The sequence below is a fragment of the Cebus imitator genome, unplaced genomic scaffold (assembly GCF_001604975.1).
Source record: "Cebus imitator isolate Cc_AM_T3 unplaced genomic scaffold, Cebus_imitator-1.0 Scaffold49, whole genome shotgun sequence".
Taxonomy (NCBI): domain Eukaryota; kingdom Metazoa; phylum Chordata; class Mammalia; order Primates; family Cebidae; genus Cebus; species Cebus imitator.
Window position 1 is genome coordinate 869,429 of NW_016107364.1, and position 12,552 is coordinate 881,980.

General features: G+C 34.1%; 1 protein-coding gene across 5 annotated transcripts in view; it reads left to right on the forward strand.

The window, feature by feature from the left end:
• CCDC102B (coiled-coil domain containing 102B) overlaps positions 1-12,552 on the forward strand; it is a 388,839-nt gene that overhangs the window by 311,316 nt on the left and 64,971 nt on the right. For all 5 annotated transcript variants that reach the window (XM_037738124.1, XM_037738121.1, XM_037738122.1 and 2 more), the window contains exon 8: positions 2,305-2,475. In XM_037738124.1, the coding sequence (XP_037594052.1) occupies positions 2,305-2,475 (171 nt within the window). The remainder of the gene's footprint in view (positions 1-2,304; positions 2,476-12,552) is intronic.

Consider the following 12,552-nt stretch of genomic DNA (forward strand, 5'->3'; position numbering starts at 1 on the left):
CTGCTCTTTCAGTGGGAGCTGCAATCCCGAGCTGCTAGTGATCAGCCATCTTGGATCTCTCTCCCATCACTGGTCATTAGAGAAATGCAAATCAAAACCACATTGAGATATCATCTCACGCCAGTTAAAATGGCAATCATTTAAAAATCAAGAGACAACAGATGCTGGAGAGAATGTGGAGAAATAGGAGTACTCTTACACTGTTGGTGGGAGTGTAAATTAGTACAACCATTGTGGAAGACAGTGTGGCGATTTCTCAAGGATCTAGAAACAGAAATTCCATTTGACCTAGCAATACCATTACTGAGTATATACCCAAAGGACTATAAATCATTCTATTATAAAGGCACGTGCACATGTATGATAGACTGCACAAAGAAAATATGGCACATACACACCATGAAATACTACGCAATTTGTATCCTTTGTAGGGACTTGGATGAATCTGAAAACCATCATTCTCAGCAAACTGACACAAGAACAGAAAACCAAACACCACATGTTCTCACTCATAGGCAGGTGCTGAACAATGAGAACACATGGACTCAGGGAGAGGAGCATCACACACTGGGGGTAGTGGGGGGGATAGGGGAGGGACAGTGGCAGGGGGAGGGTGGGGAGGGATAACATGGGGAGAAATGCCGGATATAGATGAAAGGGGAATAGAGGCAGCAAGCCACCTGGTTATGTATGCACCTAGGCAACAACCCTACATGACCTGCACATGTACCCCAGAACCTAGAGTAAAATAAAAATTTAAAAAAAATTACCAGTTTTTTCCATGAACGAATCCATATTTCTCTGAATTTTACTGGCATATTATCTTACCACACTTAGCCTTTGCCAGTCTGAAGACATGATAAATAATATCTTGATTTTTGAATTAAGTTTTTAATTTTTGATACAAATTCATATGCAGTTATATAAAATAATGCAGAAAGATCTGGAGGTCCCTTGCATAGTTTCTCTCAATGGTATTATCCTGAAAAAATATATGATAGCACAGCTAGGATACTGAAGTCTACACAGTCAAAACAGAGAACATTCTCACCACGAGGTTCCCTTTATAGCTACCCTCATGTCAACCTTACCCCCGGCAGTCACTATAATTTTCTATAATATCTATAATTTTATTAGGTCAAAAGTGTTACATAAATTGGAATAGACGTCCCCTGAATTTGAGAGAAGCTGAATATGTTTTATTTGTTACGTACAAATTATATACTTATTATGATTGAATTTATCATTTTGTGATCTCACAATTTGAGATCATACTTAGGAAAACTTCCCCTACTTGATGATTAAAAGAAAAGCACCACATCCAAATTTTTTCCAGTATTTTTCAATATTTTATGACTATTTTTTACTTTTGGATCTTGAATTCTTCATTAGTGTTACTAATGGCTTGAGATGTGAAAAAAATCCACTTTCGATTTCTACCTAGATGTCCTAAGATAATTACCTATGCATTTTTAATGTTTGCCTTTTTGTGACTTTTGTATATAAAGTAATATGACAGTACATTTTAGCAAATCAAAGAAATATCCTTGGTGTCTCCTACAGTATTATAACATTAGAAGGAGCCAGGGGTTACCCTTTTCTTTATAGTTTTAATAAAGATGTTTTCTATAATGATGGTACTATTAATTTTATACTGTAAATTTTAACCAAAAATAAGAAACAATATTAATAATCTGAGGATAATTACTGTAACTTGTTAATTTATATAGCATATGGTGTTAACTATAACAAAATTCATATGTAGTCTAATTATTTTATGATAAATTAATATATTTCTTACCCATGATGGGTCCTTCCTGCAAGTTTCTGAGCCTGATGCATGTGGTTTCAGAAGGGGTTGCAGGAAACAACATGACTACAGCCTCACAAAACCTATTTTCTTCAGAAAATAATTAAATCATATAGTGCGCTAACTTGTAGCATCTGCTGAGTTAGTAGATGAACAGGATAAACAGCTCTTTTTGCATTTACATTATTTTATTCTTTCCTTATGGCTATATGATTTCCTTTTGGGGAAAGGTTATATAAAAACTACTTTTGTATAAGGTGCAAAATAGATCATTTACAAAACAACATAAAGAATGTATTCTATTTTAGTAAAATCTTTCATTTATATTCATATCATAATTGTAATATTTGATTACAGAAATGTAGAATTCCAAACACAGACGATGGCTCATCTAATTTCTTCCTAAAATGTTCTTTTCTTTTGTCAAAAGAAGTTGCCATTCTTCTGATTTTTATCAGACTATAAATAATGTAATTTTTGTTTTCCTTTGAAAGGAACTGTTGAAACTTCAACATGCCTACTATAAACTAAGCAGACAATACCAGGCAAAGATTGCAGAACTGACTCATGCAAACAACCGAGTGGATCAAAACGAGGCAGAAGTAAAGAAACTGAGATTACGAGTGGAAGAACTAAAGCAGGGACTCAACCAAAAAGAAGATGAGGTACTACTTTATTAGTGAACACCTACTGGGGAGCTTCTATAGAGTCTTTCAGAGCACATACAATGATTGTCTCCCTTATTAACATACGGCATTAGTGGGAATATAAATCTTCATATTTTAATGACTAAAATAAATTTAAAAACAGTAAGGAAAGAAATAAGATTACACAGATAGTGTGCACATGTTTGTGGTGCTAATAGTGTATTATTTACTAATGCTTCAATGTGATCCTGTGTGTATGTGTGTGTGTGTTTAAATATGGGTGCAGTATCATTAAAGCTTGGGTGTTTTAAGATTTAAGCATCTATATAAAAAAGTATGATATATGTTATGATTTATTATGATATATATTATTTTCAGTGTCGTTTAATGTTTAATCTTTATTTTGTTGTGTTAGGTCAACACAATAATGGTTTATAGAATATTTTAGAAGTTCCTGGAAGATAGATATCTCAGTGTAATATCTTAACAGCACACAGTTACAACTGTGGAGGTGATTTCAGCTGCAGTTACAAACAACAAAGATTTTTATTTTTTTAAAACAAAAGAAACACAGTCTCAAATGTCACTATGATTGTGGGACTGTCACCCTCAGTAGCATTCTTTCAGATGGTGCTCCAGTCACTGTCTCTGGCCCTGTTGGACAATTATTCAGGCAAAAGCCATAATTCCCTGGTTAAAAAGACTGTTGCTATGTAATGCAAAACAGTTGGAAATAAAAAATAAACAAAGAGCTGAATTATTTTCCATAGAGTAATTTAATAATCAAGCATACTCCCCATTTTGAGAATTTGTTTTTAATAAAACAATTCCAATCAAGCAACCTGGATTTTCTTCTGTAATAACATCACATGAAAACAAAATCAATCATTCCACAAATGAGGCTCACACACTGTCTGTGCTTGCTAGTGACTCTTGGCAGGCGTTTCATCCTTGCAATGTCTCTTTTTAGGAATATATATATATATATATATATATATATATACTTGTAGTGATATTCACGTGTGGTGGGGCTGGATGGTGGAAGAGTAAGTTGGAAGGGGAATATAGTAGGAAGGCTCAAGAACGTGATTTTAGGTTTTTTTATTGTATTGTAGCCATTATTTTTGTGAATGATTTTAACAGGCAAGTATTTGTTGTAGGGAGTGGGGTGGTGGTGATAGTGGTGAATAAATATTTTTGTCAATATAAGCTTTAAGAGATCACCTGGGACTAAATTATTGGCAAGGAAATAATTTCTTCTGGGGTTCATGGACTAATGAAGTGCTAGTCCCCAAAGACCTGATTCACAGTGTAATTGTGCAATTTAAATAATGAGCCGAGGTCTTAAGGAGGATAACATTATTTGTTCCTCCATGTAGGATTAAATTTCCCACATCATCAATGTCAGGCTTGATCACGTGATATTTGCTTTGTCTGTGCCTTATGAGAAGGAGCTGTGCATGCCAGTGTCTTCAGAAGCTTTGAGAGCCAACTCTCTGCTGTGTTTCTTTATTTTAATACATCTTTTCTCTCATGTCTCATGTCCTGAGGCCACCATGTCCAAAATATGCATTATTCTCTCAGCGATCCTGAAATTAAGAGGACATAAAGCTAAGCCTTTGCTGACCGAAAATGAAATCTATATGGGTAGAAAGAAATGATTGATGGTAGAAGCCACTGGGATTTGGAATTGTTTGTTGCTACAAAAAACCAAAGCAAAACAAAAACTTAGTTGAAGCTGACTGGTATGGTTGTTAAAATAATAAAAGAAAAACTAATCTTAAAATAGATGACATTGCTCTAATACCAGAACAACCTCTAATGAAAACAATATGCAGATTTTTCAAAAAACTGAAAATAGAACCGCCATTTTATCCAGCAATCCTACTCCTGGATATTTATCCAAAGAAAAAAAATGTATATCAAAAAGATACCTGCACTTGTATGTTTATTACAACACTGTTCATAATAGCAGCTATATAGAATCAACGTCAATGGATTGGGCCCATGAGTGGAGGAGTGTATTGAAAATATGATATATACTATTGAGCTACGAACAAGAATGAAATAATGTCTTTCAACATCATAGATGAAACTAGAGGCCATTATTTTAACTGAAAGCACTCAGACACAGAAAGACAAATACCACAAATTCTCACTTACAAGGTGGAGATAAATAATGTGTACACATGGAGGTAGAGAATGGAATGACAGACAACAGATGATAAGAAATTACTTGAAGGGTAACATGTCCATTATTTCCATGATGGATATACTGAAAATCCTGATTTCACCACTGTGCAATATTTCCGTGTAATAATATTACACTTGCACCTCACACATTTATACAAATTAAAAAAGAATACTTTGGTAAAATAAAAAGAAGTAGGTGGTGAGAAAATATATTGAAGTCTGAAATCATGGAATCTATGGAGTGATGAAACATTTGATACACTAGTTTCCTATAGTACATTGGAAGGCCAGTAATGTACAGAGTGAGCTTGTGATTCTTAGGAGAAAAGATGTGAACTAATGTTACTTGTTTGCTATTGGTACATTTGGAAAATGCTTTAAAAAGGTGAACTCAGAAAAGAATTATCCAGTTTTGAAAGAGGTATATAAGGTAATATAGAAATTTAAATCATTCTGTGACTTCCAGAGTTGTAAGACACATGATTTCCATTTCCAAAAAGGTAAAATATAGAACTTAGGATGATTTTAAACAATAAATGTCTATTAAAATTTAGTTTTATGACAAGGACCCAATCAAAGTTGTTTCCTTCAAACCTAATGCTAAAGCTCTGAAATCTGTTAGTTTCCTGTGAATTATTTAAGCTGAACAAAATAATGGAGGGAAAAGAGAATAAGATTGTGACTCTACCAGAACATCCCAGAATTCAAGGTAACTGTAAGAAGCTCAAAGATAGAGAAATGTTTCTAAAAGGATTACTGATGTGAATATTGACCTATGAAATGTACTGGAATCAAATAGAAAAGATTAGTAATGAATGTTATACTGGTAAGTGAGCTTCTAGTCTGGGCTAAAAGAGACTAATATTCTCAAGATTAACATAACTCTTTGTTCCTTCAAACTTCCATGGGAATTAAGCCAGCTGAGCATGCTCTCGACTCCCTGTGAGAGAATGTCCTCCAATGGCAAATTAAGATATGGCCACAGTATCTAATAAAACTAGCAGGACCATCTAGAGAGCAGAGCCAAGGACCACAGTAAGTGCAGACCAGGCAGCTATTTTGAGGGAGCAGAACCCAGGCCAAATACAGGAACATTCCCCATGGCAGTATAGGTGCCTTTGCAGCATCTACCAAGTAGATTCCATAAGTGTTTTCTATTTCCACTTTCTATATGGAAGCATTTATAGAAAATTTTCTGTCCTACTTTTAATATAGTATATTGGGGAAGCATGTGTGTGTGTGGTGGGGTGTACTTGCTTTTTCAGTACATAGATCTCTAGAGCCAGAACAGATATATATATATGGAGATCCAGTGTAGAAGACAATCATGAATTTTTTTAATGCATTCAAAATTTATTTGAAGGAAATATTTAGCTTGTTGAATCTTCCTATAGGTAATTACATTTTTAAATATTTGTGGGCTCTTCAGAGAACTACTGAGTTCTTGAACTTTGAGGCTAATGCTGTGTTTGGAACGTTGCTTAGGTACCTTGGTGAGGGAGTAAAATGTTTCAAGTGATGAAGATAAAAACACAGTTTGTGACCGAGTGAGTGGCCTATGTTATACTGTATGTGAATGTGTGTGTGTGTGTGTGTGTGTGTGTGTGTGTGTGTGTGTGTGAATATTTGCTGTTCCTTTCTGTGGGAGGAATATATTTCCCCAGCATGAATGGAGGCCTGGTCCTATGACTTCTTTGGCAAATGGGATTTGTGCTGTTTTCACACAGAATCTTCAGGAATCATAGTATCATATGGAGAAGTAATTGGGTATATTTCACATTTGAAGTCTAGCAATAGGTGTATTAAAATATATGTTTAACGCACAAAACTTTATAATATTCTGTACCTGTAATTGAATCAATTACCATAGAAAATTGACCCAAAGCACCATTAATTCACATGCATATTATAATCTGTATTATCTGATTGCAGTTGTAGTGTAGTCAGTTTTTCTCTGATTAAAGGTCATCACTGTTTTGGATGGTTGGGAAAAATATTAATCATGAAAATAAAAAATTACTTTAAATAGCTATCAGCATTTCCTCAATTTGATTTCTCATTGGAAAGAAAATTATGTTAGTTTTATTGCTGAACTTTTCGATTTAATAGTAGCAAATTCTTCAGCTTGCAGTTAGTATTTAACTGGAACCGTCAAATAAAAAGTTTTCAACTCTGACAGGTCAACATATTTTAAATAAGTGAAAATAAGGTATGTATCCTCCGTACTGTAGAGAGAATAGAATAGTATGTACTTGGGCTCATAGGAGAAAATCTGGGATTTAATTAAAGAAATGAACAAAGAATTTCTTTTTTGGATAAGTTGTTCATTTTAAGCAAATTTACAAAAATATCTAATATATTTGTTAGAAGGTAAGCATTCATCTTTCATCATATTACTGAAGTTCTTTCTGTGAATATATATTACATTAAATAATGGCAAAATTTGTTATTTTATTACAATAGTGCAGGTTCATGTATATATCCACATTAAAATATCAATAACTGACCACTTTAATAAGTGTGATGCAAAACACCAGACTAATAAAACGTATAATAGTAAGCAAAACTGTTAGAAAAAGGAACCTAAACTGAAATCGTAAGGTTAAGTCTCTAGTATGTAAGAGGCAATGAGTGTAACATCAGCAATTGCAATGATGCTTGATTCTCTGCACTACAGAACTAGTGTCAGGAAGGCTAAAGGACAGATGAGATAAAGATTTCCTAAGAAAATTGTAAATCTGATAAGGAAATATCCACGCAAAAATGGGTAAAGGGGAAAAATCAAGTCCACTCTTACCCTGCCATGGAAACATATTACCTTAGTGTATGGGCTTCAAATGCCTAGGTAATCTTACACACAATTGTAGTCACTGTTGCAAATAATATTATATTTTGCTTTATGAATGACAATGACCAGTTTTGTGTTGTTTTATAGTATTCAGAGGTGGCATTTCAAGAAATGTAATATGTATTTCCTTCGGTGTAAATTTATTTAATCAAACCAGGCTTCTCTTGATGGAGATCATTGTATATTTTTCCAATGTGACTCTGCCATAACTTATTTTATGTACATACCTTATTTTCTACATTGGGGAAAAAATTTCTAAGTGGAACTTCTTAGCAAATGATGTAAAGATATATGTCTCTTAACATTTACGGTACATATTAGCAATCATCTTTGCTTCTCAATCATAGGTCAAATTGTGGAAATACTGACTGCTATCTAATGGAAAATATTAACTAATCTTAACTAATATGAGAGTAAGGTAAACCTCAAATGATTTATTTATAAGATTGATAAGAGTTTAATCTCACAATTTTCTGTGTTATTAATCAGATTTACTTTTAGTTAGAGTTCCTTTTTTAATATTTATTTATTTTTGAGACCAGGTCTCACTTTGTCACCTAAGCTGGAGTATAATGGGGTGATCTTGGCTCACTGCAGCCTCAATCTCCTGGGCTCAAGCAATCCTCCCACATCAGTCACCCAGATAGGTGAGATTACAGGTGCATGCCACCATGCCTGGCTAATTTTTTTGTATTTTTCTACAGAGTCGCGGTTTCTCCGTGTTGCCCAGGCTGGTCTTGAACTCCTGAGCTCAAGTGAGCTCCCAGCCTCGGGCCTCCCAAAGTGCTGGGATTACAGGTGTGAGCCATCTCGCCAGGCCAGGTTGTTTTGTTGTTGTTGTTGAACTCTTCTTAAAAATTTTAACTTTTAGGAATTGTAATTAATTTTTAAATTTCTTCATGCCTTTAATTTTTGCATTTTAACTTTTTAAATAAAAATTGGGTATATTTAAGGTGTATAATGTGAAGATTTGACATAAATAGTAAACTAATGACCAGTCAAATGAATTAGCATAAACTTCTCCACGTAGTTATGTTTATTTTCTTAATGTGAACACCTAAGATCTACTCTAATCAAATTTCTGGTATACATCACAGTACTCTTAACTGTACTTTCCATGCTGTACATTCGACCTCAAGAACATACTCACCGTACCTAAATGAAATTTTGATATCTCTTCATCCCTCCCTGCCCCCTGCCCCGGGTAACCACCATTCTACTCGCTGCTTCTATGAATTTGACATTTTTAGATTCCACACATGAACAGGATCATATTGCATTAGTTTTTCTGTGTCTGGCTTATTTCACTTAGCACAGTGTCCTCTAGGTTCTTCCGTGTTGTCACAAATGGCAGAATTTCCTTCTTTTTAAGGCTAAATAATATTTCATTGTGTGTGTGTGTGTGTGTGTGTGTATGTGTGTGTGTATCTCACAATTATCCATTTATCCCACCATGGACACTTAGGTTGTTTTCATGTCCTAGCAGCTGTGAACATGTTGCAATGAACATGGAGTGCAGGTATCTCTTTCAGATACTGATTTCATTTCACATACACACATGCAGATACATACCACAATGTGTGTATACACATATATACATGCACCTATATGTATAGTGTGTATACAGCTGTTTACGCATATAACAGATGTATACATGCTATCTCTATACAAGAAATCGCAGGATCATATGTTAGATCTATTTTTTAATTTTAATTTTTTGGGGAACACTCACACTGTTCTTTGTAATTTATATACCAATTAGATTCTCACCAATAGTATACAAGTGTTCTCTTTTCTCTACATCCTCAGCAACACTTGTTATTTTTTGACTTTTTGATAATAGCCATCTTGACAAGTATGGAATCACGTCTCATTGTAGTTTCAATTTGAATTTCTCTGATGATTAGTGATGTTGAGCACCATTTAATATACCTGTTGACTATTTATTTATATTATTTAGATGTCTATTCAGACCTTCTTCCCATTTTTTAAACAAGTTATTTGTGTTTTTTTTTTGTTTTTTTTTGTGGTTTTCTTTACTACTGAATTGTATGAATTTTAAAATACATTTTAATATGAACCCTTTATAAGTTATACAGCTTGAAAAATGGTTTTTGTATCTTTAGTTTGCCTTTTCATTTTTTTCCCCATATAGAAGCTTTTTAGTTTGATCTAGTTCCAATTTGTTTATTTTTTAATTTTGTTCCCTGTGTTTGGGTATCACATTCAAAAATGTGTTACCAAGACTAATGTCAGGGAGCTTTTTCCCTGTGTTTTCTTCTAGGAGTTTATAATTTCTGATCCAATTTCTTAGTCTAATCCATTCTGAGGTAATTTTTGTGTATTTTTATGTGATATCCAGCTTTCCCAATACTACTTATTAAAGGAACTATCATTTTCTCATTGTGTATTTTTAGTGCCCTTATCAAAAATTAGATGCTCATATATTTATGTGTTTATTTCTAGTTCTCTATTCCATTCGTCTGTGTGTTGGTTTTTGTGCCAATACCATACTTTTTTGTTTGCTATCAAGTTTTAATAAGAAATCAGGAAGTTTGATACCTCCAACGTTGTTCTTTATAAGACTACTTTGAGTGTTTGAGATCTCATGGTTCCAAATATATTTTGAGCATTTTTTTCTACTTCTGTGAAAAACATCATTGGAATTTTCATAGGTATTGTATTGAATCTGTAGATTGCTTTGGGTACTATGGATATTTAAAAAATATTAATTTCTCCATTTCATGAACATGAGCTGTCTTTTATTTATTTGTCTCTTCTTCAGTTTCTTTCATCAATGTCACAGTTCTCTAAAGTCCAAATCTTTCATCTTTTTGGTTAAATTTATTCCTAAGTATTTTCTTCTTTTTATTATGAGATTACAATTTTCTCATTGTTAGTGGGATTGTTTTTTATTTGATTTCTTTTTCAGATAGTTTGGTTTTGGTGCTAGAATGATTTTTGTAAGTTGATTTTGTATCCTGCAAATTCACTGAATACATTTATTAGTTTCAACAAGTTTTTGGTGGAGTCTGTAAAGATTTTTACATATTGGATCATTTCCTCTAAAAACAGAGATACATTTACTTCTTTTCCAATTTAGACAGCTTTTATTTCTTTCTCTTGCCTCAATTGCTCTTGCTAAAACTTCCAGCCCTATGTTGAATAGAAATGACAAGAGTGAGAATTCTTGTATTGTAACAGATCTTGGAAGAAATTTTTTGAGTTTTCATTGTTTAACTTGAGGTGTTTTAAATGGCCCTTATTGTGTATGGGTAAGTTTCTTCTGCACCTATTTTATTTTATTTTTTTATTATTTTATTTTTTTTTTTGAGACGGAGTTTCGCTCTTGTTACCCAGGCTGGAGTGCAATGGCGCGATCTCGGCTCACCGCAACCTCCGCCTTCTGGGTTCAGGCAATTCTCCTGCCTCAGCCTCCTGAGTAGCTGGGATTACAGGCACGCACCACCACGCCCAGCTAATTTTTTGTATTTTTAGTAGAGACGGGGTTTCACCATGTTGACCAGGATGGTCTTGATCTCTTGACCTCGTGATCCACCCACCTCGGCCTCCCAAAGTGCTGGGATTACAGGCTTGAGCCACCGCGCCCGACCTGCACCTATTTTATTTAGAATTATTACTATAAATGGGCGTTGAACTTTGTCAAAGGCATTTTCTGCATCTATTTAACTTATCATGTAATTTTTACCTTTCATTCTGTTAGTGTGGTATATCACGTGGATTAATTTTCATGTTGAAATCTTTTCCCTTGGTGCAAATTTTGTACTTACCCTTGATTTATTTTCTCTGTGTAGTTTTTAGTACAAATATATGCTTTTATAAATAAGAGGATGTTCAAAATATCCAGTGAATTTCTTTGTGTTAAAAGAGATATAAATTAGGGGTAAACTAGCTGCTAGATGCTTATAATTCACAAAACTGCATAGGATGAGGTTAAGCATATAATAATTCAAAATAAAAGTTCTATTGTGAGTAAGAGGAAGAAGAATCACCTAACTTTAAGATGGCATTCACACTTTAAGTAACCCATTGTCGTCTTCATTGAACTATTTATTGAGCTAGGTGCTCTGTACTGTTCTAGTGAAAGAATACAGAGAGAAATATTATTTCTGATGGAAGGGTTAAAGTCAAATACCATAATATTAAAACCTATATACACCATGGAATATTATGCAGCCATCAAAAACGATGAGTTTGGGTCCTTTGTAGGGACATGGATGAACCTGGAAACCATCATTCTCAGCAAACTGACAGAAGAGCAGAAGATCAAACACCGCATGTTCTCACTCATAGGCGGGTGTTGAACAATGAGAACACATGGACACAGGGAGGGGAGCACTACACACTGGGGTCAGTTGGGGGGAAATAGGGGAGGGACGGTGGGGGGTGGGGAGCTGAGGAGAGATAGCAAGGGGAGAGATGCCAGATGTAGGTGATGGGGAGGAAGGCAGCAAATCACACTGCCACATGTGTACCTACGCAACAATTTTGTATGTTCTTCACATGTACCCCAAAACCTAAAATGCAATAAAATAAATAAATGGGGAGAAAAAATATATTAAAACCTGGCTGAACTATAGTATCATTTTGGAGATTTAAAAAATAATAATACTCAAGTACCATCTCCAGAAAATCCAATGCATTTGTTATGGGGGGGCTCCTGTATGGGTGCTTTTAAAGAGGTCCTAGAATGACTTTATTAGGTCCGTGCAAAATTGATTATGTTTTTTGCTATGACTTCCAATGCCAAAATCTGAAATTACTTTTGTACCAACCTGATGATATATAGCCAAATGTCAGAACTGCCAGTCTAATGAAAAAGTTTACCACAGTCAAGATGCGAATTCATTACTGTGGTATCCTTCGAATATATATATATTCATGGTTAGAGAATGTACCAGTAAAATAAAATAAAATGACTTGTTACTAAAGAGAGGTTCGTATCATGGTTCGTATCTGTTAACATTATTATATGCAAAATTAATTAGTGTAATACATCTTCCAGATTTGAGAGAAATTCAAACAATGAAAAA